The following is a 26,029-nucleotide window of genomic DNA, read 5'->3' as shown; positions in this document are numbered from 1 at the left end:
TACACTCATACACACAGACACCCTGGTCTTCTCACCTGTGTGATAAGGGTCTTGGGCTGGACGATCTCTGGGTACAACCGCTTGAAGTTGTGTGACCATCCTGAAGGTACGGGTGGCCAGAGGGAGCCAGCAGGTGGCGAGGTCACAGCGACCCTGCCCGGGAGTTGAGTCTGTCTTGGAAGGGAGAAGATGGGACCACTCTCAAAGTGGAAGGGGACACTCGTCCTTAGACTAAGGCAGTGCCTATTTGTGTGGCGTCTGGGTTGAGCTAAGGAGAAATTCCTTCAAGTATCGTTTTTTGGCCAGAGTGCTGACGCCTAGAGCTCCCTCTGCGCCCTGGTTTCCATGTAACTTTTCCTGCGCTGTCACTCTCCCCTGGAGCAGGCTCTCTAGTCACCCAGTGCCTTTCACTGTCCCAGGTGCTGGCCTCGCTCAGCTTTGGGGTCTGCTGAGCTCAGAGCTCCCTTTACTGTGTCCTGTCCACCCAGGAGGAGCCCCCCGTCCTTCAGGACTGCCTTCCACCCCAGCCTTCTCTGGACCCCTCTTCTTTATTGCCGATGGAGTTGACAGAGTGGAGGGCTGTGTGCATCTCCAGGTCTCTTCCTTCTCATACACTTGATCACTGAAGTGACCTGGGAGATGGGCACATGGTCCCTTGTCCTTACTTTACGGATCAAGGAGACTGAGCCTGGGTGGGGATTCATTTAAGACTCTTCCATGAACTCCCTGGACCAGGACCCCCAGAGGGCACAGAGCTCTTCTTTCTCTCTCTGGATTCTCTCTGGCGCACCCCCCCCCCCCCCGCCCCCAAGCACAGGAAGTGTCTAATCTATGTCAGAGGCCCTTCATTTCCATTTTGTTGTAGGAATGAGTCAGTCAAGGAATAAATTCCCCTTTCCTTCCTGCACAGGAAAATGTTTTTCTATCCCATTTGTTTGTACAAAATACTGGGACGCCAGGACAAAAAGGCCAAATCTCAGTGGGGTTTCCCCTGTGATCTGGCGTGCGCCATGTCCTTGTTGTTGTAGATACGGAGGACGCCCCTCTGCTGGGGTTTCTTACCTGCACTCAGCACATAGTAGGTGCCCAGTAAACATGTTGGTTTTTCTTTACTCAGAATTATCCGGGTTGTCAGAGGGTGGGATTCTGATTCCCTGAGCCCTGTGAGTAGGAAGTGGGGGGTTAATTGTGGGCTGGCTGCCGGCTCTGCAGGCTTCCTCCTGCAGCTCAGCATCCAGTTTCTTCATCAGTAAAATGAGGGGGTTGGATTCATTCCCAAAACGGTTATTAGGGGCCTGGGATGTGCTGGGTGTGGGCTGGGGCTGGTTACCCAGATGAATAAGACACCATTCCCTCCACGGGGGAGTCGGGCATTTAAATAAGTCATTGCGATGCCGTGAGGTAAGTGCTAATGTGGCTGAGTGTCACAGGAGGAGCACCCGGGACAGGGCGGCTTCTTCTTCCTGGGAAAGGGGAGCCGGGTCAGAGAAGATGACACCGAAGGGCTGGTACTTGAGCCGCGTCTTAAAGGGCAAGCAGGGGTTTGTAGGCAGAAGCCGGCAGTGGAGGCTCCTCTAGGAGTGGCAACAGCTCTTGGAAAGGCAGTGAGGTGTGTTCCAGAAGCCACAAGTCCACAGGTCTTTGGAATGGTACGGAGGGGGCTCCACGTGGGGAGTGAGGCGAGGTGGTGACATTTTGCAGCAAAGTGATCTCCAAGGCCTCTCTGCTCTCGCACTCCCGACTCGCCGGCTCCTCTGTCCCCATGTGGCTCTCCAGGGCTGGCCAGAGTCCATCTGCTGGGGTGGGGGTAGGGGACGCTCTGTGCAGTCTGCAGCCTCGCCTGCCTGCTTCCCCACTGTAATATGCTGGTTTGAACTTTATTCCCCAAAGTGGAATTGTCTCCTTTCTCATATTGGTAATTCTGTAATGACTGGTTATGACCCTCCCCCTCCCCCATATTTAATTCTCATCAGCCCAGCTCTCCACTTTGCTATTAATGATAGCAGCCAGCAAAATAGCTTTCAACATGCCATTGACAGTCTGGTTTAAGAGAGCACTTGAAGTAGTGCTAGACAGCTGAAAGCACCCATAATTGTGTACCAGAGTGAGAACTGTGTGCTCAAGGGCCTTGTTTTTATATGCTTAAAGGGACAATATCTTGTTTTCAACAAATGCTCTCTGCAACTCACAGCCGCGATGCTTTCTTCCCTTCTCTCTTTGCTTTTCTCCCTTGGCTTTTTCTTTTCTTTCTCTTGCCTTTCAAAATAAATGTTCCCTCTCGAGTTGGGGCTAAGGAGAAACTTAGGGAAGGGGAAATTTCCTGCCTCTGCGTGAATAGGGACTATTGGTGGGTTTGTTGCTTTGAGGCATCCTCCATTGCAGACAGCACACTGAGGCCCAGCACCTCCTCCCTGGGCCTCCCCCCTGAGGGTGGTTAGGACCTGGTGTTCTCAAGGAGGTACTGGGGGAGTTGCAATTGCAACTAACAGTGATTTTGAGTTCTTTTGTTTGCCAGGGATGTTGCACAGTCGGCGTGAGGATGGGGCAGGCAGGCTTCCTCTGAGCTGTCCCTGTGAGGGTTTAGGCACAGGCCACCTCAGTGGGGGACTTGGGGGAGGGGTCCACCTGTTGGAGACTCAGATCAGGGACCCCTAAGCCCCTTTCAGATGAGATTCCAGGAGGCTCTTCTTGGGCAGAGGTTCCTCTGAAACCGTGAGGGTGGGTGGGGCAGGGACTTACAGTCTTAAGTGGAACTTCATCCCAGGCTTAGGGGGTTAACCAGGGGTCCCATCTACTCAGCCTTGAAGATTTTCCCTGAGAAGGAATACCTCCCTCCCCTTCACCCCAGCCGACTTCAAACAACAACACGCTTTCAGGAAGAGGCTCCCTTCACCCGCTGTCACCAAAGCTTCCCTTTACCCTTTGCGTCCTTCGAAGGATGAAGAAAGAACCGAGTTCCCATTGTTGAGAAAAACGAGGAGTGGGGCTGAGAGGCTGGGGAAGCTGTCTCGGGGCCTGGAGTCTGGCTGTGGCTGTTGCCCTGTTCTCTCAGAGGCCAGCTGTCGTGGCAAAGGCTGGGAGCGTGGATGGGCTTGGCTTGTGTGTGGGAGGTGGTCCTCCATTTACCCACCATGTGAGTGACACAGATGGGGGTCCGGGGTCCTGAGGCAGCTGCCACCACCACCAGATAATCCCAAGAGAAGGCCTTTACTGAGAATAAAGAGTGAAAATTTTGATCTTCCAACTATTATGGATGATAATAATAGAGCCCTTAACTGTTTGCAAAGCAGATTAGACATTTTCTTCTGAAGAACCTACAATGAGGGGCACTGGGGTCCAGGAGCAACAAACATCAGGATGAAAGCCTCAGAGCATGGCATGAAAGGCCTGGGGTATGAAGATGACGCGCATCCTTCCAGGGCACTGGAGGGCTGTGTTCTTAAATTGGGGGTGGGCTGGGGCGGAGGGGCTTGGAATGACTGGGCCGTGAGTTCCTGAGGGACAGGACCAGTTTGTGTTCACTGAGGCCCCTGAGCCCAGCACGGGGCTTGGCCCATACTGGGTGCACCCTGTGCACTTTGTGGGGGACTCAGGTTACGCTCCAGGTTGGGGTTCTCTCTGACCCAGTATAGCATTATGGACTTTCTGGGAAGGTTACAAGGCTTTCTCGGGTTGGCTGCGAAAGTCGTGATTGTAGAACGAAATGTAAACGTGTCATAAACCTTTGTTTTAAAGTGTCTTTAATATAGCCTAAGCATTTTTTTGTGAGACGAAGAAAGGAGAGGCACGAGGAAAGAGCTAGCTGGGAGGAGAGATGATAAAGCAGAGGTATGGGGGAGTGAGGAATGGGGAAGAGATGGGTAAAACGTGCTGAGTTTGGATTACGGGAAGGAACTGCGTATCAGGAAGCAGTGTCAATGGCTCAGAGGTAAATTAGTAAACGGTGCTTGTCATGCCCTAGTAAACGGTGCTTGTCATGCCCTGGCTGTCTGTCTGGGCCTGGAGTTCCAAGTGTTATGGCCTTATCTCTTTGCCCTTTAAATCCTTGATAACCATTGTTCACAGCTCTTCAACTGTTTTTTTTTTTTTTTTTTTTTTTTCTAATTCTGAATAAGAACTCTGCTAGCCCAATGGGAGAAGTTCCTTTTTAGTTGGCACTGGAATGCCACATCTTCCCTCAAATGCAGCCAGAGTTTTTCCCACCAGTCCTGCAGCACTGGGAACACCAAGAGCAGCTTGGGGCAGGGAGGGGCCTCTCCCTTCTTGGTTGGCCTGAAGGCTTTGGTTTTAGACTCCTCCACCACTCAGCCAGTGTGTGAGCGAAGAGTTGGAGGAGGAGGCCCTCTACTCACTCCCCAAATACTTCCCTGGGGAGAGCCCTTGGCAGAGCAGTCCTAACCCCATGTCTGAAACGGAGAATCCTGTCGGGCATGCTTTGTGAACAGTGGTGATTTCTGCTGGGGAAGGGCATGCGGTTCGGTGTAGACTAGTAGGCGGGGGTGGGAGTCAGTCCTTGATCCAGGGGTGGGGTGGGGTACAGGAACTATCAGACTTCTGTCCGGGGAGAGGTAGGGCAGACTCACTGGGCCGAGGAGATGCCACAGGCGATGCCACATGGTCTAGAGCCAGGGGGTAAACGGCCTGGTGAGAAAGAGTAAGGGTGAGATCGGGCAGACAGGCGGTGAGCTGGCCAGGACTGACGGGTCGTTGGGGTCTTTAGCTTCTCCTTAGGCCCTCACTCTGAGAAGAGAAGGGGGCCCTTCCTCTGAGCTCCCTCACCAGTGGAGAGGGCTGCAGTCTGGTTCTTACCTTGCTTTACCTAAGAGCAGAAGTCCTAGGGAAAGACTCTGGAGGAAGTGAGGTTGACAGTGCTGCCCTGTCTCCCAGCCTCAGTCCTTAAGACCTCACACTTATGAAGCCAGCTTGGAATGGGGAGAAGCGTTAGGGCCCTCCAGGAGCTGCCCTGCCCTGCCAGGGTCCTCCCACTGTTGGCTTGGCACTGGCCTCCATGTCCCTGGCACTTGTGTGTGGCCCCAAGGAGCCCAGCCTGCAGGAACTTCTTAAGGGGGACCAAGTAGATACTCCTCCTCTCTCTTAGCTCGTTGGGTTTCGGTCTGTTCTCTTGCCTGGTTCTTACCCCACTTCTCAAGGGACCTCCACCTTGTTCTCCCTCCCTCTACCCCTGACCAAGCCCCTTTTTTAGACTCCCATGATGCTGCTGGAGCATTGGGCATTTCCCAGACCTCCTGGTGGCGGGTAGGGTGGGTCCCTGGTAAGCCTGTTTTTACTGGCACCTGTGTGCCAGTAGATTCAGAGTTTCTCCATCAGAAGTCAACTGGTTCTCAGGGGGATCCTGGGAGGTTAGGTCAGAGCACCAGGAGCTGGCAGGTGGTGTGTCTGATGGCTAAGAGACAGGCTTTGAGGTCAGACAAACCTGGGTGTGAGTCCTAGGTCAAGACTCAGGGACTGGTGACTCAGGGCAGACTGAGCTCTGTGAACTTCAGTTTGTAACGGGGACGATGATAACACTCACGTATTAGAGCCGTGCTGTCCAATAGAACTTACTGCCATCATGGAAATGTATGTCTTATTGTCCAGTATGGTGGCCGCCAGCTGCATGTAGCTATTGAGCACTTGAAATGTGGCTACTATGACTGAGGAACTGAGTTTTAAATTGAATTTTAATTAACGTTAGCTAGCCACACATGGCTGGTGGGTTCACATGTTGGACTGTGTGGTTATAAGGAGCGTTTCAAGGATTATACGAGATGATGCACATTAACTGTTGGCACAGCACCCACCGTGCACATCGGGAGACCTCGACAAGGTATTTTCACGGTGGGACGGAGTCCCCAAAGTTGCCGGGGCCTCAGAGAGCGAGGACAAGATCTTGGTGTTGCGTGTGCTTCCCAGAGCCCTGTCTCATTTTACTCGCTGTCTCCACGTGCCAGCCCTGCAGTGGGGGCCTCACGAGCACCACCTGATAGATAGGGACGCTGACGTGTAACGAGGTTAGTGACTCACTCGTGGTCTCTCAGGGGACTGGGGCAGGTTCGGAACTGGAAACCAGGTCTGTTTCACTTGTGGACCAGTGGTCTTTATCTATAGGCCATATGGAGGTGTGGTCTTTCGTGGTCTCCCCACAAGCCCACCCCCAGACCTGCCTGCACCCGCAGGGCTTTGATTCCAGTGCTGGGAAGTCCCCAGACAAAGCCTTCAAGAATTCCGTCAAACACAAGCGTCAGCGATCTGTAGATCAGGGTTTTTCCGCCCGGGCACTACTGACGTTTGGGGCTGGGTAGTTCTTTGTGGTGAGGCTGGCCTGTGCATCCCAGGATGTTTAACAGCACCCCTGGCCTCTGTCCCCTAGCTGTCAGTAGCGCCACTCCCGTCGTGACACCCCAAAATGTCTCCACACATTGCCAAACGTCCCCTCGGGAGCAATATCGCCCCTGGCTGAGAAGCCTTGATGTGGGGAGGAAAATTCTGGCTCTAGAGCTGGGAGACTTGGTTGCCACTGTCTTGCCCCTTTCCCTCACTGGGCCTCATTTCCTCCTCTGTAAACTGAGAGGTTGAACTCGGTGGTGGTTTGGGAGGAGGTCGGTTTGAGGGGGAGCCGATCCTAGAAACAACTGATCTTGATTTTTATGGCCTGTGAAATGCCACCACTCCTGCCATCCTTGTCTGGGGAGAGAGGACTCTGACCCTTTTAATCTCAGGAAGGGACATGCTCTTTGGTTGTGAACTTGGTGGTGGGTGGATAAAATGGGGCTCTGTTCTGCCCACAGTCAGTCTTTCCCCTCTTTGACACCTCATTTCCCTCCCTGCCACCTAGGTTTCCCAGAGCACCCCTGTCCTTAAGTCATAGCCAGTATTTCATTTGTAGCACTGACCTTTATGGGGAGACCCCCAAAATTTAACCAGCTGCCTCTGCAAGGGTAATGTGACTTTTACAGCCTGTTGAGGGGTGAGGGGAGATTTGCATAATATTCCAAGGGGGATTAGGTGGCTGGGGGTTGCCATGGCAACCCCACAGGGATGAATTGAGAATTTTCCCTCCTGGTGAGAGCTGGCCAGTGGAGTCTGGGAAGGTTGGGGAGGGGGGCAGGGGGTTATCTGAGGGGAGGGAGGGATGGGAGGGTGGCTGAGCCTGGGATGAATGGGCACTGTTGGGGGAGGTGTAATCTGAAAAGGCTTTCCCTGTTCTGTCTACACAAGCAAGCTCTTTGAGGGCCATCCCCTGGAGTGTGGGTGGGAGGCAAGCAGAGTTTAATGTTTTTGGGAACCAAGAAATTAAAGTGAACAAATATTTAAAGATTATTGGATCTTGTTAACAGGAAGCCTGGTGGATGGACACTGCGAGTCTGAGAAATGAAAGTCTTAGAATCTTAGAGCCAGGCAGGGACTTGGCTGTCATCTAGGCCCAGGTCCCTCCCATGGAGTGGGGTCTCCCCCCGTGTCCCTGTTGGGTTGCCGTTGAATGCTCCTGAGGACGGGGCACTCCCTTGCATACAGACCTAATTCATTTTTGAGAGCCCTGACTATTATACTGGACCCAGATCTGCCTCCGTCGTGCAACGGCAACTGAAGCCCAAGTGCAGGACGTACCTGGGCCTGGAGTGCAGGTCTCTAGAGTTTGAGTTGCCAGCTCTTTCCAGGGTCAGTGGCCTGGATGCTTCCTCTCTCCCCCTCCCCTGCCACTCTCCGCTTCCGCACTCAGCCTCACCATTCCCAATTCCCTCACTCCTAGACTCTTGGCAGAAAATGTCTGAGATTTCTGGAGGGCAGAGAAAGGGAAGGCAGAATTCCTTTCAGGGAAGCACAGGGAAGGGTCATGTCACAGCCTCAGTTCTCAGACTCCCTTGCCTTTCATCCTTCCTAGCTGGGTAAGGGTGCATGTGTTGTATCCTCCCTGCCATCCTTAGCCTGTGAGAAGGGCATGGGGGCTGGTGCATAGAACGTCCATCACAGGCCGGCCCCAGCCAGCATCCCATTCCGTCCTCCGGGAGACAGATCCTCAGGGTCATGCCAGGGCTGGGCCTTTTCTTGTACCCAGCCCTCCCGGCATAAAGAATTCAGTAGGCTTCCTCGGAAGCATAAATATTTTATGGCGTTGTAGTTATATATAATTTGATCAATATGTCAGCGCTAAAAGGGCCTTTAAGGAGGCTCGGCTATCATTGAGTGATCTGTGATGTAAACCTCCCCAGCTCCACCAGGAGCAGGGGTCATTATCTCCCTTGGCTGCTAAGTGGATCATTTATTTGCCCCCTTCTTGAAGACACTGTGGCGCTGCTTTCCCCTAGAGCCCTTGGGGGCATGGAGTGGGGCCTGGGAACCCCATGCTGCCTTGTACTGGAGGTCTCTGTCCCTGGACTTCCCTCCCACCAGCGATAAAATACCCACTTTATTTCAGTGCTCCCTGAGCTTGGTCCAAGGAGAAACTGCCTGGCAAGGAATTTCATCTTGTAGTCCAGTAATTGAGGGCCTATCAATTTAGAATTGCCTAGGAAATGCAATGGGATATTTTAAGTTAAAATTGCCCGGACACATTGTTCCGGAATCTTGCAATATTTGATTGCGGGGTGACTGTGGCACCCGGCTGCTGGAGCCGCCTCCTTCTGCACACCCCCCAACCTCTCCCTGTGCTCCTGTGATTTTAATTCAAGATGAAGCAGATTCACTTTGAATACCCCAGGGCTTGAGTCAGAGAACCAGGTAAAACCTGAATAAAATTCAAGAACTCCGGAGCAACCCAGTCCCCACCCCAAACATACATGGTTCTAGAGGATTAGTAACGTGAGGCCCAGCCACTGGGATGTCTTTCTAGAGGCCACATGGCATGCCAGACAGAGCTGGATTGAGCACCACCATTTTCTCATGGTTTGGGGGTGTAACTCGTGTTTCACATAGGCAGGCGTCTTTTTTTTTTAATTTTTTTTTTCCCCCAAAGCCCCAGTAGGTAGTTGTATGTCATAGCTGCACATCCTTCTAGCTGCTGTATGTGGGGCGCGGCCTCAGCATGGCCGGAGAAGCGGTGCGTCAGTGTGCGCCCGGAATCTGAACCCGGGCCGCCAGCAACGGAGTGCAAGCACCCAACCGCTAAGCCACGGGGCCTGCCCAAGCAGGCGTCTTTCCCTCGTGTCATTTTCTCGCTCACTTCCACAAATGGGTCTTCAGATTCCCAACACACTGCTCTTTCCAAGACACTGCCCTGATTGTCCCAGGAAGAAATCCTGGTTTTAGATATGAAACCAGGAGCCTAGCAGCGGCCCCTTGGCTGTCTGACAGATGTGGAGTTGCTGTTACTTCCCACTAAACGAAGTGTCTCGAAGAGCCCTTGCCTGGCTGTCTTTTTTTGTGTGTGTGTGAGGAAGATCAGCCCTGAGCTAACACCTATGCTAATCCTCTTCTTTTTGCTGAGGAAGACCGGCTCTGAGCTAACATCTATTGCCAATCCTCCTCCTTTTTTTTTCCCCCCAAAGCCCCAGTAGATAGTTGTATGTCATAGTTGCACGTCCTTCTAGTTGCTGTATGTGGGACGTGGCCTCAGCATGGCTGGACAAGTGGTGCGTCGGTGCGCGCCCGGGATCCAAACCCGGGCTGCCAATAGCGGAGCGCGCGCACTTAACGGCTAAGCCACTGGGCCGGCCCCTGCCTGCCTGTCTTTAGCTCACAGCGAGCCTTTCCTTGTGAATCACAGAACCTGGACAGTAGCTGCTTGACACTTACAGATAGGACATCACTGCTATTGCCTGCTCTGTGACAGTTGTGTGCAGTTTTGCCGATGGACACATTTGAATGGTTCGTGGTGTTAAGACTGGTCCTCGGGACCGAGCCCCAGCCAGCGCCAGCCTAGCCCGTCTCACCCGGTGTCCATCCATGTCTGGAGATGGCTTGCCTCTTTGCTTGTCCTTGAAGCTCATGCCAGGCTCTATTTCACTGAGCTTTATGGAGGAAATGATATGTCACAGAGCAACTCAGGAATGTTGAACATTCTGAAACTCTAAATGATGGCTCCTGGATCTTATTAGTGATCCAGTTCATCCCTCCGTTTTGCAGACAACAAAATTGAAGCTCAGATGAGGAAAGTGATTTGCCTAAAGCCCCGCAGCTAGATGGAGTCAGAGCTGGGAATAGAAGCTGGGGCTTTTCTGTGTGGCTTTGGGTCATAACATGCTCTTTAAAGTGGCAAGTTTCTCCCTCTCCTTGTTTGTATTTGGCTGAGGTTAAAATGAAGTGTGGGTTCTCGAGAGCTGACGGGTACAGACGGCTGGGCGGTTTAAAACTAAATAGCGGAGAGACCGTCTGGTGGAAGTGGCTGTCAACTGCTTCTTGAGTAGTCAGCTAAATTAAAAAAAAAAGGCCAACTACTGGCTGGGTGCTGAAGGCCAGGAGCAAGAGGTTGCTGGGGGTGACGGCCGAGAGCAGATTGCATCTCCCTTAATTCAGTGTCCTGGGTCAGAGGCCCGAGGATGGTGAGCCGCAGCAAATGTGAGTGCTAGAATGTATTTAGAGAAATACACTTCTTAGAATGCTCAAGTACCCTCAGTTTACAGCAAGATGTTTAGAGGTCCTGCTTTAATGAGGAGATGATCGTGCAAATGGGAGCTACTAAGGCACACTGAGCAGCTTGCTCTTTGGGAAATTACCCTTGCCCCCCCACTATCTTGTTTTCCATCATTTATTTGCCTAACAGTCTTGATAGAGACGCAGGGCACATGTTACTCCCAGCGCCCAGTTGGGAGCGCACATTCTGAATTTCGCAGAATCTCTGTGCACGTTTCTTTGAACTGCTTCTCTGTCCGTGTCTAGTAGATTAGTTCCTTCCAAGGAACAATGTTTTTGCACCAGCAAAGCCTTGCCTTCTTTGAACCACACTTGAAAAGAAACTTTCAAAGGCAGCAACAGGCTCCCCAAACACCTTTTTTCCAAAGGAAGCCGTCTTCCTGCTGCCCGGCGCCCCCCACCTCTCAGGTTTGCATCGGAGGATCTGGCTCAAAGGAGGTGGCTCTGCGGGACCAAGATGGAGGGAAGGATGGAGGTCTGCCTTGTGAACCACAGCTGCCTTATTGATAACAGTGCCCTGAATCGCCAAAAGGAGTTTTCCAACGTATGATCTAGTTCCAATTTGTGAGTTGTGACCTGTCCCGATGGTTGAAGTCACACGTCTTGATTTTTTTTTCCTTCCTTTCTTGGAACTGATGTTTAGAGCTTGTTTGAATTGGATCAAATGCTGTTGTAACAGCTGTTCTAATCGGAAATGCTGTCAATTATTAACCCTGACAGTCGTTTTTCTTTCAAAAATACTTCTCCAAGCTTGCTCAAAATGTCAAAATTTGGCTTTTTGGTAGGAAGTCGTTTAGTGAAGTTGCTTAATTGCTGAGCATCAGTTTCTCGATCTGAAAAATGGAGATTTTAATAAGTGCCTTCCCTATGGGGTTACTGAGAGCTCACACATGTTAAATGCTTGGAACAGCTGGGTCAGCGGATGTTAGCCATTATTATTACTGTTGTTGTTAAGAGTGGTTCTGTCCGGCCAACTTTCTATTTCCAGGAGCTTCCCCTCCCGCAATCACCACCCTCAAAAAAATAAACATTAGAAACAACCGTTTAGTGAACAGTTTTCCTGTTCATTCTTTGACTCACCATCATACTGGGCCTGTCCTCAGGGTTGGTGGCCTGTGTAGAGGTGGGTAGCGCTCAGTCCCTGCTTCCACTGTTGAGGGGCGTTCTACTCAGCAGCAGCTGATAGCCCAGTTGCAGCTGGGAGAGGTGGAATTTGCGTGCTCTCTCTACCCCCTTTCCCCCAGAAAAAACACCAGACCCAAAGACAGAGAAGCCCTGGTTTATTATAAAAGCTCCTCAAGTGTAAAACCAACCTCTTCCCTTCTCTGCCTTGCCTCTGCCCGCCCCCCAACTCTGTACAGTCGCATCTCGTGGTATGCCAGAGTCCTTCCTGCCACTCAGCGAGGCGTCTCTTCATTGCCTTTGGGCCCCAGGAGAGAGCCTGAATGCCAGTACCCACGCCTCTGGAATGTTCCATATCTGTATGGAGCTGTTCTAATGGCCGTTGGTTGATGTTTCTGGTCTTGGGAGGTTGGTGAAGGAGGCAGGAACTGGGGTGGGGTGGAGGGGTGAGAATGAGAGGGAACTTGCTCTGAGCAGCCCAGCCCGTGGTTGCCTGGTGGCCCGAATGCCAAGCCTTGAACTGGGCATGGCTACGTGAAATCCTGGCAGCTCCCTTTTCCTCATAAGCAGAGGATGCTGGGCTCTGGACCAGGCCTTGCAGGAAGATCCCACCTAGGGGAAGCCTGTGGCCACGTCTGCTAAAGGGTGTGGGGAAGGAGAAGGTCAGCTACTTTTCATTTTTTTCCTTTAACTACCAAGACCCTGACATTTGACCTATTTGCTAGAGGAAGTAGGCAACAGCTGGGAACCCTTTTGTAACCACCCACGCCAGAAATTGAGAGAATTGTAGTTGCTGAGTAGGCCAGAGTGACTGGGAAGGTGCAGAGCCTGCCTCCTGCCTTTCTGGCTGTGGAGAGGGGGCAGCAGCCAGAGACCCACCGAGGTGGCTTGCAGTTGGTCTGGCTTGACCACACTACCTCACTCTGTTGGCAAGGGCCTGGGCTGCTGCCCACCCCACCTCCCCGTTGTTTGTCAACACTCTGTCCACCACGGCCCCTCCCATAGATGCTGCCCACACTGGGGCAGGCCCAGATCCGTGGCCAGGGGGATACCACATTATTAAGTCCCACAAAATAGATGCAGGGAGGCTGGTGAGATTCTTTTGGCCAAACATTTCTTGACCATCTACTATGTGCCAGGCTCTGCTGTGCTAGGCATTTGAGGTAAGAGACCTTGGACCAGTGAGCTTCCTAAGCAGTGAGGCTGGCTTATTTTATTTCTGTTTTTTTGTTTTTAATGTATCTTTCTATTATTTAGCACAAAAACGTGACAGTTGAGTGACCGTGTTGCTCTATACAGGTTTGGACTAGGATGAAGAGTAGCTGATTGTTTCTAGGACTCCTGCCATATACAACCCTGACTCATATTTCATTCCCCTTCCCCACTATCAATCAATTTGGAGGAGGGAAAAATGAACAGAAATGAGAAAAAACCCTATTTTGGAGTAGAACTCTTCCCGCTTACCTAGATTAGTAATTTATACAATAATTACTTAGTAATCTTCCCAGGTTCCTTCCAGTGTGAATGACGGGCATCTAGTGGGTGGAACCAGGGATGCTGCTAAAACCCTACAATGCACAGAACAGCCCACACAATGAAGAATTATCTGGCCCCAAATGTCAATAGCACTGAGGCTGACAAACCTGGATGTACTATGTCTTTGCTGGAGTATCCCCCAGATGTGAACATGTGGCTGTGGGTCTCAGCTAGGGGTGATACTCCCCTCCTTCCTGCAAGTTTGGAAGTGGGGACCATTATTGACAGTCAGTTGGTCTGGGATACGAGGGACAGTCTTAGGCAACAAAGACTTGTTCTACCCCAAATGCCACGGTGGGAGACGCTAGCCCTGTTCCTGAGGATCTGGAGTGTTCCAGGAGGAAGAAGCTATCCCTCATCCCCACCCAGGAGCCCCCGATGTAGTGGACAGGCCATCTGAGTTGGAGCTCACCACTGCAGCCAGCAGCCTCAGGATGGCAGGCCACAAGGGCCCTTCAGATTCCTAGTCGATGGCCTATCTTCACAAACCAGAGGCGTCCTCATCAGTGGCTTGTGGTTGGAGGGAGGTGGGGGTGCCGGCCCCAGGAATTCTCCTGAGGTCTAGGGTCTGTTGGTAAGCCTTCAGACAGCATTGTTTTTATTTTAAGTGCACAAGGATTTCTCATCCAGAATCATTTGACATGCAGATGATCACAGACTTTTTGAGCCTGTTGTCATGGTTTTGTCTCTGAAAGATTGCTCTGTGCTGGTGAGAGCTTTGAAGCCAGCTCTGGGACCTCGGTCCTGGCGGCCTCGGGATTCAGAATGAGATAAGAAAAGCAATTCTGAGCCTTGTCTATCAGTGGTTCTGGGCCTTCCTGTCTGGACTCAGTTAACCATTTAGCACAACTGTTTTTTTCTTTTCTTTTTTTCAGCCCCTCTTAGTCTGAGATCCTGGGATTCATGTAGGACGCAAGTGGCAAAAACAGTTGATGTTTTTCTTTTCTCTTTTTTTTCCCCCAAAGCCCCAGTAGATAGTTGTATGTCACAGTTGCACATCCTTCTGGTTACTGTATGTGGGACGCGGCTTCAGCATGGCCTGAGAAGCGGTGCGTCAGTGCGCGCCTGGGATCGGAACCTGGGCCGCCAGTAGCGGAGCGCACGCACTTAACCGCTAAGCCACGGGGCTGGCCCTGATGTTTTTCTAAATGTGATCTTTTCAGGAGTGTTGAGGTGGGGCAGAGAATTGATCAGCCTTTCTATGATCAACTTACGTGAAGGGTTAGGAATGCAGTGAGTTAGCTCCCGAGCAGCATCTTAGAGAAGGCAGTGCTTTACAGTAAAAAATGAAGCATTAATGGTGGATTTCAGGCTGGGCAGCACACACATGGGGGAGGGATTGGTCTGGTTGGGGAGAGGCAGCAGAGAAAAGTGGGGGGTGAGGGAGACCCTCTACGTGGCCCCAGGGAACCCTTTGGCGTATGTGCCCTGGGGGCTTCCCATTAACCTCCTGATTCGTCTGAGAGCCTGTCTTGCTATCGCCATTGGGCACCGTCGGGCACCACACTGCGTTTCACTCTTGTAAGAGGTTTTACTGGGGTGTGCAGTATGGGGGTTGTTCTTGTTTTGTTTTGCTGTATTTTTAATTGGGGCTTCCATCCAGAGGAGGCAAACTATATACTGAACCAAACACATAGACAACCTCTGATAGGAAGTCGGAGCTCCCCAAAGTGTAGGCAGCCTGGTTGGGGGAGTTGGAAGAGATTTCTCGATGCTGTGGGTTTAGCGAGGCCTCCTGGCAGGAGGCCGCCGGAGGGTGGACAGGATGGAGCCCGTCGCAGGGTCTGTGGTTTGGGGGCAGTTCGCACTTGCACTTGTCGGACATTTCCGCGGCCTGATTGATGTGCCTGAGCTTCACGCGGACTCTCTTCTTTTGCAGACAGAGATTGCGAAGAGACTGAACACGATTTTAGCACAGATCATGCCTTTCCTGTCACAAGAGGTAAGGCCTTTTGCTGTGTCCTCCTTTTCTTTCCAAAGCAGCCCAGCGGCTGGCGGGGTCCCACGGAGCCCACTCCTGTCCGTTCATACTTACTGAGGTGGATGGCCTGGGATTTACAGCACCTTCTCCAGCTCACCAGAGGGACCATTTGCTCGTTCTTCTGGCGGAACTGGTTCTCTGCCACTGCCTGAGACCAGAGAGGAGGGTCCTGGTCTGTGACGAGGCTAACAATGGGCAGGGGGTGCCTCTGTGCCCCCCATGCCCCATCAAACCAGCATTCCCAGCCTTGGCTTCTCCGTGCCCCAACTTCCACACCTGGAAGCGTCTAGGAGCAAGGAAGCCTGCCAGTCAGTGCCATGGGCCAGACCCCCTGAGGGGAACCAATACCCAAAGGAGACCCCAGCCCGCAGGACAGAGTGCCCTCAGCGGAGGCATGCCCGGTCAGTCACATCACCTTCTCAGCACACTTTCCAAGGGACCCCCCCTGAGGCAGGGGCTGGGCTGACAGGTGATATGAGGGAAGCATCTCCAAGGAGGCTCCTTGGTGCAGGGGAGACAGGCGGGCCGACTGAAAGGGGCCTGTTGCCACCCAGCAGAGCTCACTCCAGCAACAGCTCCCTCCTGGAGTCCGGGCATCTCTGAGTCAGAGAAGTGACCAATAAGTAGTAGTCGTGAATTCATGGAAGAACAGGACAGAGGGATGTCCTCCCAGCTTACAGTCCAGTGGGGAGACAGCTGTACACGGAGCAGGTGCTACCTCGAGGCTGAAGGGAATGAAGACACCAAAAAAAAAATTTTTTTTTAAGTAGACTTTTTTTTTTTAGAGGAATTTTTGGACATTAGGAGACTTTTATTTATTTATTTATTTGTTTATTTTTGGGAGGAAGGTTGGTCCTGAGCTAACATATATTGCCAAACTTCCTCTTTTTGCTTGAGGAAGATTGTCACTGAGCTAGCATCCAACGCCCATCTTCTTCTGTTTTATACACGGGACGCCTGCCACAGCGTGGCTTGATGAGCGGTGTGTAGGTCTGCGCCTGGGATCTGAACATGCAAACCCTGGGCCACCAAAGTGGAGCGCACAAACTTAACCACTACACCACCAGGCTGGCCCCTAAATAGACTATTTTTTGGCGTAACTTTAGGTTCACAGCAAAATTGAGTGGAAGATGGAGAGATTTCCCACAGCCTACCCCACTATCAACATCGCGCACCAGAGTGGTACATTTGTTACAATTGGTGAACCTACATGGACACACCATTGTCACCCAAAGTCCATAGTTTATATTAATTAGGGTTCATTTTGCCACTTTTTCTTTCTCTTCCTAATCTGTCTCTTCCTAATCTGACACATACTTTTTTGTTGTTTGCTCTCTATTTAGATAGACATAGATGAGTGTATATAGACACACGTACTTTTATTCTGAACCCTCTGAACGTCAGTTGCAGACATCCAGACAACCCACCACTCACTGCTCCAGCCCGTCTCCTAAAAACGGCCACTCTCCCGCGTGACCACAGTGCCGTTACCGCATTCAGAAAATTCATAATCAGTCACTAGTGTCAACTAATGTTCAGCTCATTCAGATGCATAGAAAGAGGTTTCTTTGTGTGAGTGATGACTAATAGCCATCTTTTGGCTCATTTATATTTTAACTTAATTCAAAGGAAGTTTTGATTACGAAAGTAATACATGCTCATTGAAAAGCGTTTAAAGAAGAAAGTAAAAATGCCCTGTCCCCCATCCCACCCGTGTCCTGCTCCGGTTTAGTGGACTTCCTCTGCCTTCTCTGAGGGGCTCTGACTGCCTGTCCCCAGCGGCCCTCCCTGTTGGGGAAGGGGCCGCATCTAACCCTCGCCCTGTTCCCCCCAGCACCAGCAGCAGGTGGCGCAGGCGGTGGAACGTGCCAAGCAGGTCACCATGACAGAGCTGAACACCATCATCGGGGTACGTGGACTCCCCAATCTGCCTCTCACCGTGTGTATAGCCCTTTTATTCCTCTCGTTTACCATAACCAGAGATTGACCTGACCTTAGCTGGCCTCAAAGAATGGCGGCCCCAGGCCTCCAGCTTCCCTGAACATCTCATGGGCTTGGACCCATTTGGGGCTCTCTCCCCATTGGCTCCCCAGTTGCCTCCCAGTCCCTAATTAAAGGGGTGCCCGATGCCTCAAATCACCTCTAAACTCACCAGCCTTCTTCTCTCCTGGCTTTTGGTGTCCCCACCGTTGAGGGGGTGGGCTCCGGCATCACCTTCAGGGCCGTGCTGACTGATGAGGGTACCCAGCCTCCTCATACCTCCTCGGGTGCCTGTCTGCCCTGTGTCCCCTGCCTGGCAAAGGTCTGCCTTTCTTTGGCCACCTGAGATCAGAACTGTCTCTGCTGTACTGTTGATGTGAATGGCGCTGTGAATTTGGGTTTGGGCCGTGCTGTCTCACGCGCTGAGCTGCCTGGCTGAGCATTCGTCATGTGTGAATTCTAGTCGGGTCCCTGGACAGGTCTTCCTGACCTTCTAGAAGCCCTGTCTCATCCTGGAACAGGAAAAAATATCCAAGAGTGCTTTGTGAGGCCCACTTCTGGTCTGAGCCCTCAGGGAAGGGAGGAGGCCAGGTTTCTCCCCTTTAGCAGCCGTACCTGGCTTGCATCTTTAGTGCATTTCTTGGATTCACATAGCTTCTTTCTCCTGCTCGCTGCTTTGTTGGGAGGCTGAGGATAGTTAAGATAAGCATCTGGGGAAAAATCATTTTTTCATGTGACTTTGGGCAAGGCTCTTAGCCTCAGGGTGTCCCGTCTACCTCAGTCCCTAAAATGAAGGAATCACTGCTTCCCATCCACAGACGGTGGAGGTCACAGTCCCCCAGGGGGCCTCTGAACAATATAGATCCCAGGGCACTCGCCCCAGTGTTCTTTCCATAGATCTGGGGGTGGGACTGGGAATCTGTGTTTCTGAAGTTTTCCAGATCCCTCTGAAGGGTAGTCAGGCTGGGGAGCAGTGGACTGGTTGACTGAGGTCCCTTCAGCTCTAATATTATGGGACCCTGGGTGGTCTTCAGTCCTTTTTTTGTTATTTGAGGTCATTATTTCTAGGTGGAACTGAAGGCCCCAGAATGTTCTGCTTGGTGGGATAAGTGATGTGTTCTAGTTATGGTTCTTGCCGTGTGACCTTGGGCAAGTCCCATCTCTTCCTCAGGCCTCAGTTTCTGCCTCTGTTAAATGAGGGGTGGACCAGCTCATCTCTCTGGGCCGGGAATGCTGGGAGGCGGGGTCGGAGTGACAGAGTGATGCTGGTGGGTCCTGACCCTCCATCACGCCACTGGGATCCGTGATGGTTACGTGGTTCTGCCCTTCTGGCCTGAGCCCCGTGGCAGCTGCTGGGGTGTGTGGGGGGCGTGGAAGCATTCGCCTGGTCTGAATCCTGGCAGTGTTGGGGGAGGAACAGACCCTCACCTGCTGTGTGGGAGGAGCAGAGAGGAGTCCGGAAAGGGGAGCATTAGTAAGTGGTCAGAGTTTTTAGCCGTTGAGCTGGGAGGCACTCCCCCCAGGGGAAGTCATAATATCATAAGTTTAAAGTCTCCTCGGAGGTCATCTAGCCCAGCGTTCTTTAGGCTCGTCACTGGTGAAATTTGGGGCCAGATCCTTTGTTGAGGGGCTGTCCTGGGCATTGTGGGATGTTCGGCGCAGCCTTCTTCCCACTGGATGCCAATGGCACCCCCCACACGTAGTTGTGATCCCCAAAAATGTCTCCAGACACTGTCAGATGTCCTGAGGGGGCGTGAAATGGCTCCTAGTGGAGAACCACTGATCTTAGGCAATGCCCTTATTTCACGGAGAGGGGAAGTGGTTCATAGATAGTCACATGCACCAGCAGCAAAGCCAGGCCAAAGCTCAGGGGCCAACTCCCAGCCCAGGGCTCTTCCCCCACCCCACCTGTCCAGCCCTAGGGTGGGGCCTGTGTCCTCTGCCTCAGTGACCGGTTCACAGCTTGGTGGCTCTGCTGATAGTGGCAGAAGGGGGACGCAGGGTGGGAAGTGTGCCGAGTTCTGTCCTCTGAAATTTCTCCTCTTCCAGCTCCTTGTCCCCATCCCCTTCCAGGCAGCTCCTGAGTTTCCAGGCCAAGCCCTCCCATCGCTGCAGTGGCCACAGTGGGGTCCCCTCTCCCCGTCTGCCTCCCTCTTTGGAATTAAAATCCTCTTCTGAAAATAATTGTTTTAAGCTCTAAGGAAGGAGAGAAACTGGGGAAGAAGCACTGCTTGGATTAGCTCCACTTCCTGTGAGTAGTATTTAGGAAGCTACAAGTTAGGTGAAGGCAGCTCGCGGCAGATATTGGAATTCAATTAAAGCCAACGAGTGGGGCCTGTGACCCCCATTTTCAAGGTAATTGCTTCTGCGGCTCTGAGTGAATGCTGCCGTCGCCCCGTCATTAGGCAGGCGGCCTCTAATCGCAGTGCCTGACGGAGGCTCGCGAGGCAGGAATTAGGGACGGCCGAGGCGCTGGCGCCGGGGAGCCGGGCTTGGCGGCACTCGGTGAGGGGGCGGCTCCTCTGGTCGGGAGCCGCCTCGGGAGAGCGAGGTTAGAAGGGTGGCAGGCGCCGGGAGGGCCATGGGCCGGTGACGAAAGGGTAGGAGTCTTGGTCCCAGCAGTAAAGAGCAGTGAAGAGAAGGTCCCGGGAGGCTCTTAGCAACTAGTGGCTGCCCCCATGGTGCCTTGCAGTCACCACTATGGAGGGAGAAGTCGCCTGGTCCTCTGGTCTGAGAGTTAAGAGGGCTTTGGGGGAAGTCACTTCATTGCTCCAGGCCTCAGTTTCTCCATTTGTGACAAGATGGAGAAGGGCTAGGCAGGTTCCATGTGATGTGCCCACTTCAGTCGGTTGTTTAAGGCTCTCGGGCATGGAGTGGAAGAATTCTGAGGTCGTGTCTTGGCTCACCTCAGAGAGAGCTCAGTTGGGTGTATCTGGCATGGGCCTGCCTGTGGCTAGTGGCCCATTTATTGCATGGATTAGAGTATTTCTAGGGTCTCCCTCCTGGTGAGAAAGGCCAGGATCCAGCCTCAGGTTGGTGTGTGGGGAGAGAGGAAGAGGGGCAGGTAGAGGGAGCCTAGGCGTGGCTCTGGAAATGCTTAGACAACTTCACTAAGTTTAACCCAAATCATGAACCTGAGAAGTAAAGCATTAAGTCAGCTAGCAAAGGCAGAAAGCTTGAGGTGTGCATAATCCAATTACATGTACTCTGCCAACAAGATCTGCCCCACAGCCTCTCCTGTAAGTGGCCAGACCTTCTGAGCCTGGACACGGGCACTTGGCACACGTGTGGAAGACGGGGGACATGTATGCCCCACGGGACACATTCTTTGACATGCTTGTGTTCTGGCATGGAATGTTAGAAGGACAAGTGAGAGCTCATGAGTGGAGTTGGTTCCAGCCTCCTAGCGTCTCTTTTGGGGTTGAAGTGGGGATTGTTGATTTCCTTTCATATCACGGATGGAGAAGTCCTGGTATTGGAAGGAATCGTAGAAGCTGGAGACAGGACTGCAAAGCGATGAGCTCAGGGCTCTCCTCCGACTGTGGACTTGATTCCATTTCTCTCCAGTTGAAAACACTGTCACCCTCCCACTCAGATGTCACTGTGTTTCAATACATCATCCTTTGAAGTCAGGCATATGTCACAGGGGACAGAAAAGCAGCCTGAGGAAGGCCATGCTCTGCCTTCAGAGTGGCTGGGGCTGCGGGACTGGTGGCTCATTGCCAGCCAGCTCCTCCTGCCCTGCCAGGGAGAAAACTTGGTTTCACTCTATTACACCCAAGACTGTTGTCAGCAGATCCTCTGCCCGAGGAGCCCCGGCATCTGCTGTCACCCCAGAGTGAAGCCTTGCAGCTTGACTCCTTCGTCGGTCCCTGCTTCCCGGAGCCTGCTGGGCCACCCCCACTGAGCCTTCAAACCACCCAAGGAGACCTCGGGCCAGTTTCTGGCTGTGCGGGGGTGCTCTTGTACTTGAAGAGGAGAAGTACACGGAAGTTTCCTCTATTGCAAAGAAGACACTCCTGCTTGACACACTATGGCAGAAAACCACCCTCTCCATCTCAGAAGCTCAAAAGCCTTGAAAGCCATTGTTTTGCAAACAGCCACTCCAGCCTTTGTCCCAAGTTTCTGATGCTGGTTCACTGGTTCAAGTTTTGGGAAAGCAGGACGCCCCACTGATGCTCCTTGTCCCAACTGGCTGTATCTCAGCAGGACTTAGAGAGGAGGCATGGAAATGGGAGGCAGATGGTCACTTTTGGACAGAGCCACCCCACTGACTTACTTCCCAGTCTCCCCACATATACCTTTTCCAACATTTTCACTTACTTACCCAGCAAATGTGTACTGAGCAACGTGCCAGGCGCTGTTCGAGGTGCTGGGATGGATAAGACAAGGTCCTGTCTTCCTGGAGCTCATGAGTTGCTCAGCAGCACGTAAAGATGAAGGAAATGGTTGTATTTGCAGTCTGTTCATCTTTTTTTTTCTTTTTCTTTCTTTTTTTTTTTGGTGAGGAAGATTAGCCCTGAGCTAACATCCATTGCCAATCCTCTTCTCTTTTTGCTGAGGAAGATTGGCCTTGAACTAACATCTGTGCCCATTTTCCTCTATTTTATATGTGGGACGCCTGCCACAGCATGGCTTTGATAAGCGGTGTGTAGGTCTGTGCCCAGGATCCAGACTTGTGAATCCCGGGCCGCTGAAGTGGAGTACGCGAACTTAACTGCTACACCCACCAGGCTGGCCCCGCCATTCATCGTTTTTGCTAATGTTAACTGAGCTCCTACTTTGCCTTGACGTGTAGTAATGCATGTGATCCTTGCACAACCCAAAGAGACGGGCTGCATTCTATTCTCCATTTTGCAGTTAAGGAAACTGAGGTCCAGAGAAGACAGCTGACTCATCTAAGGTCTCATAGCTGATAAAGGATAGAGCTAGGTGCCCACCTTAGTCTGTCTGGCTCCAGAGTCTGAGCTGATGGAACTCTTAGAAGGGAGAAACCCTTTCTGACCAGGATGATGGGGAGGGCTTCCAGAGGAGCGGGCATGTGACCTGGGCGAGGCTGAGCCTGGAAGGCTGGGGGAGGGGCAGACCTTCCCTGGTAAGGTCAGAATCGGGGTGTTTGGAACTATTCAGCTCTGTCTTTCCGCGGGCACAAATCTTTACTCAGCTCTTTCTCTAGAAACAGAATTGGCCGTGGAAGGGGTTAGCCTTGAACCCAGGCAGCAAAGCTACCTCTTTTGAAGCCATCCTCTTCCTCCTCTTTCTCTTCTCTTCCTGCAGTCATCTTGTTGGCTGTTCACTATAAAAACTGGATTAAATACCACAGTCCTTGCCTTCTGGAATTTTACTAAACAGTTAATTCTGGCAGAATTAAAGCACCTACCAGCAACTGGTCTAAACCCACAGGGCCCCTGGCAGAGGCTCATTTTAAAATTGGGCACCTAGATAAAGTTGGACTGGTCAGCCACACCAGGGAATATTATGTAGCCGTTAAAAAGGACACATTGATTTGTTCAGAACACTCTCAAATTAAAATCCAGTTGTATAGCTGTAAGGTGAACAAGAGCCCATTTGTATAGAATACATTTACAATTTATAGATTTCTGTGAAGGAAAATCTAGATAGATTAACAGTGGAATCTTCTAGGGAGTGGGATTGAAGGGTAATTTTTCAGAAAAACTTTTAAATCCATACTTATTTTTAGTATTTTCTGATAATGAGCATGTATTATTTTTGTAATAAGATATAAAAATTATATTTTCTTTGAAAAGAAAAGGTGAGGGAGCTCAGGTGTGAGCTGTCTTGAGAAGAGCCTGAGGCCCCCGGCTGGGGTGGGCTGGATCTCTGCATTGGGCTCCTGTGATGCCAGTTGCAGGGGCTCCCGGGCTTTGTTTCTGCTCTGGTGTCTCAGGAGGATCTGGGGTCAGGCCACACTGGGATTAATGCCCACCAGCAGCTTCTGTAAACTGCCTAGCAACAGAAGTCCCAGAGCTGCACTGATGGTCTTTTTTTTGTTTTTTTTTAATTTTTTGTTTATTGCAGTAACATTGGTTTATAACATTGTATAAATTTCAGGTGTACATCATTATACTTCTATTTCTGCATAGATTACTTCATGTTCACCACCCAAATACTAATTACAACCCATCACCAACACATGTGCCGAATTATCCCTGTCGCCCTCCTTCCTCCCCCCTTCCCCTCTGGTAACCACCAATCCAATCTGTCTCTATGCGTTTGTTTATTGCACTGATGGTCTTGAGTGATGGTGGCGGGTCCCAGCCTTTCACCCAGAGCTGAGAAACAAGTCCTCCAGGACCAGGAGCATAGGAGTGGCTGTGGCTGCCATTAACTTTGGGGTGGGCTGGGGTGGCAGTGTGTACCTTTGTTGGGAGAGACTGTGGCCCTTGACCCCTGACCTCAAACATTCACTGCCTCAAGGGCCTCGCCTCCCAACAGGGCTGTGGGCCCTTACCATGTTCTGTCATCTGTCAGCAGTGGCCAGAAAGCCCGTTCACACTGCCAGGCAAGCTGAGTTCCCTTAGTCAGGAGTGAAATCTGGAAGCCTGTCAGATCTTTGTTCTCTGGCACCTTCCACTAGCTCTTCTTGATTTGGGGGTCTCCTTTGGAACATTTTTTGGATGAAGTTGGTGGTTGACAGATGAGTCTAGATCTCACTCACTCATGGGGCGTCTTGGCTAGTTACTGGCTGCCCACTGCAGCTCCCCAAGCGTTAGTTTGCTGTCTATAAAATGGGCACAACCTCTCCTTTGCCAGGTGGTCGCAAAGGTCACAGATAATGTTTGGGAAGTGCCTGGGCGTTCACTGAGGCATTCAGTAAATGCTGGTTCCCTTTTATTGTGCTAGGTGAGAAGAAAGATGTATGTGTAAGTGGATATCCGCGTATCCAAGGCCCGAGCCACTGCTAAGAATATTTCAATCCCTAGGAGATATTTGGCTGTGGTGAAGCCTGCCCCACGTTGCCCAAGGTTCTGGGCACAGTCTTAGGAATGATAAAGGGTGTTCTGTCGTGGCTGCTCCGGGGAGACCTAAGGCTGCCCAAGCCAGTCACTTGGGAGTGGGAAAGGGAGAGGAAAAGAGAAGACCCTGAGGCTCTTGTTAGGTAGGGAGGTCTGGGGCCCCTGGAGTAGTGGAGCAGAATCTTTGCTTGGGGGTGGAGCAAGGCAGGAGGATTGTTAATACTAGTTGCTGTTGATGGTGATACTGAGTTGATGCTGGAACAGTGGGGGGCCCGTTGTAAGCCCTGGGTAAATGTTAGCTACTGTCATGATCACAGAATGAGTGGGTGCTATACTGTGGCTGCTACATATGTTATCTTACAGCGATGCTCTGAGGTGGGTGCTACATCCCCCCTTTTACAGATAAAGAAATTTGAGGCCCAGAGAGTTGAAGTAACCTAAGGTCACACAGCTAGTAAGCGCCAGAGCTGGGATTTGAATCCTGATCTGTCTGGTTCCTGATCCTCGACTGGTCTTGTTACCCTTTGTCCACTCTGATGTCTAGTGATGCTGGCTCTTACTCCACTGGCCCCAGGCTCCTCCTGTTGTGAGTTTTTCTCTACCGTGGCCTGCCTTGGCTCTGTAAGACAGGCGTGGAGTTCCTCAGAATGGGGAGTCTTCTGAGGAATTCTTCCTTCCCCACAATTAAGGAGTCCTTCCCAGGGGGAAACGCTGGCTGCTCACGTGTGAAGGCATGTAAGCATGAGCAAAGGTGTGACTGCTTAAAAATGGACCCCCTGCTGAGAGGGAGGGCCCCCCCCCCGCCCCCATGACCAGCTGGTTTTTAAATGCATGCTGTATTTATCTTGGGCTTGGAAATGTACACTGAGAAAGTCCGTCCTGAGCTGGGTGGGGGGGATGGGTGGAGTGTTTGAAGCCATAAATCTTGTATCTAAATTGTGGGCCATTAACAGACTTCCTTCAGCAAGACAGCATTTGGACACTGAGCTGGGGGCAAAGGTTTTAGGGGCATTTTACCCCTGCCGCCCGAAGAAGGGGTAAGAGGGATGGCCTGGGGCCTCCCCTGCCCTCTCCAGCTCAGCCGTGTTCACCCCCACCTTCATTGCAGCAACAGCAGCTCCAGGCGCAGCACCTCTCCCACGCCACGCACGGTCCCCCGGTCCAGTTGCCACCCCACCCGTCAGGCCTCCAGCCTCCAGGGATCCCCCCGGTGACGGGAAGCAGCTCGGGGCTGCTGGCGCTTGGTGCCCTGGGCAGCCAGGCCCACCTGACGGTGAAGGACGAGAAGAACCACCATGAGCTGGACCACAGAGGTGCGGCCTGGAGCTGGGGCTTGGGGCAGAGGGCAGGGGTGGGCTGGGGGCAAGGGTCCTGTGGGCCCCACCAAGAGTGGACACAGCAAATGCTGTCACCCTAGGACCAGGAGTTAGCATAAGATTTGGAGCCATCGGTTGAATCCCTGGTCCATAGAAACCCAGCGTCCCATCCCCCATCCCCCAACTCCTAACTCCTGATGTGTACCCGCTGTTCTCTGCCCTGAGGACATCCTGTCCCTTCATCCCACAGAACCCTCCCATCTTCCCAGCTACCCCCTGCCCGTCCTTCAAGGGCCAGCCCCATCCCCCGCCTTTGGGATGACTTGCTGGCCAGGTAGGGGGTCTTTTTCAAATTTCCATAAGAGTTGAAGAGTTGAGGTCCCAACACTGAGCCCTTTGTTGCTGTCCTCTTGTAGCCTTTGTCGTTAGTGCCGTCCAGTCGATTGCGACTCCTAGCGACCCTGCATCCAGCAGAATGGAACCCTGCCTGTTCTTGTTGTTGCTGTTTTGCCCCATTCTCTCTCTCTTCTGGCGCTATATCAGCTAGT

The 26,029-nt window shown here is 52.0% G+C and overlaps 1 protein-coding gene across 4 annotated transcripts in view; it reads left to right on the top strand.

The window, feature by feature from the left end:
- Positions 1-26,029, top strand: part of TLE3 (TLE family member 3, transcriptional corepressor) — a 50,032-nt gene that overhangs the window by 7,255 nt on the left and 16,748 nt on the right. For 2 of the 4 annotated variants that reach the window (XM_058541966.1, XM_058541965.1), the window contains exons 5-7: positions 15,107-15,169; positions 17,043-17,147; positions 25,274-25,478. In XM_058541966.1, coding sequence (XP_058397949.1) covers positions 15,107-15,169; positions 17,043-17,147; positions 25,274-25,478 — 373 coding nt within the window. The remainder of the gene's footprint in view (positions 1-15,106; positions 15,170-17,042; positions 17,148-25,273; positions 25,479-26,029) is intronic. The other 2 variants (XM_058541968.1, XM_058541967.1) reach the window with 1 other exon arrangement.

The sequence above is a fragment of the Diceros bicornis genome, chromosome 5, assembly GCF_020826845.1.
Source record: "Diceros bicornis minor isolate mBicDic1 chromosome 5, mDicBic1.mat.cur, whole genome shotgun sequence".
Classification (NCBI taxonomy): Eukaryota; Metazoa; Chordata; class Mammalia; order Perissodactyla; family Rhinocerotidae; genus Diceros; species Diceros bicornis.
Note: the sequence above shows the minus strand (reverse complement) of the source record. Positions and strands in the feature narration are given on the sequence as shown.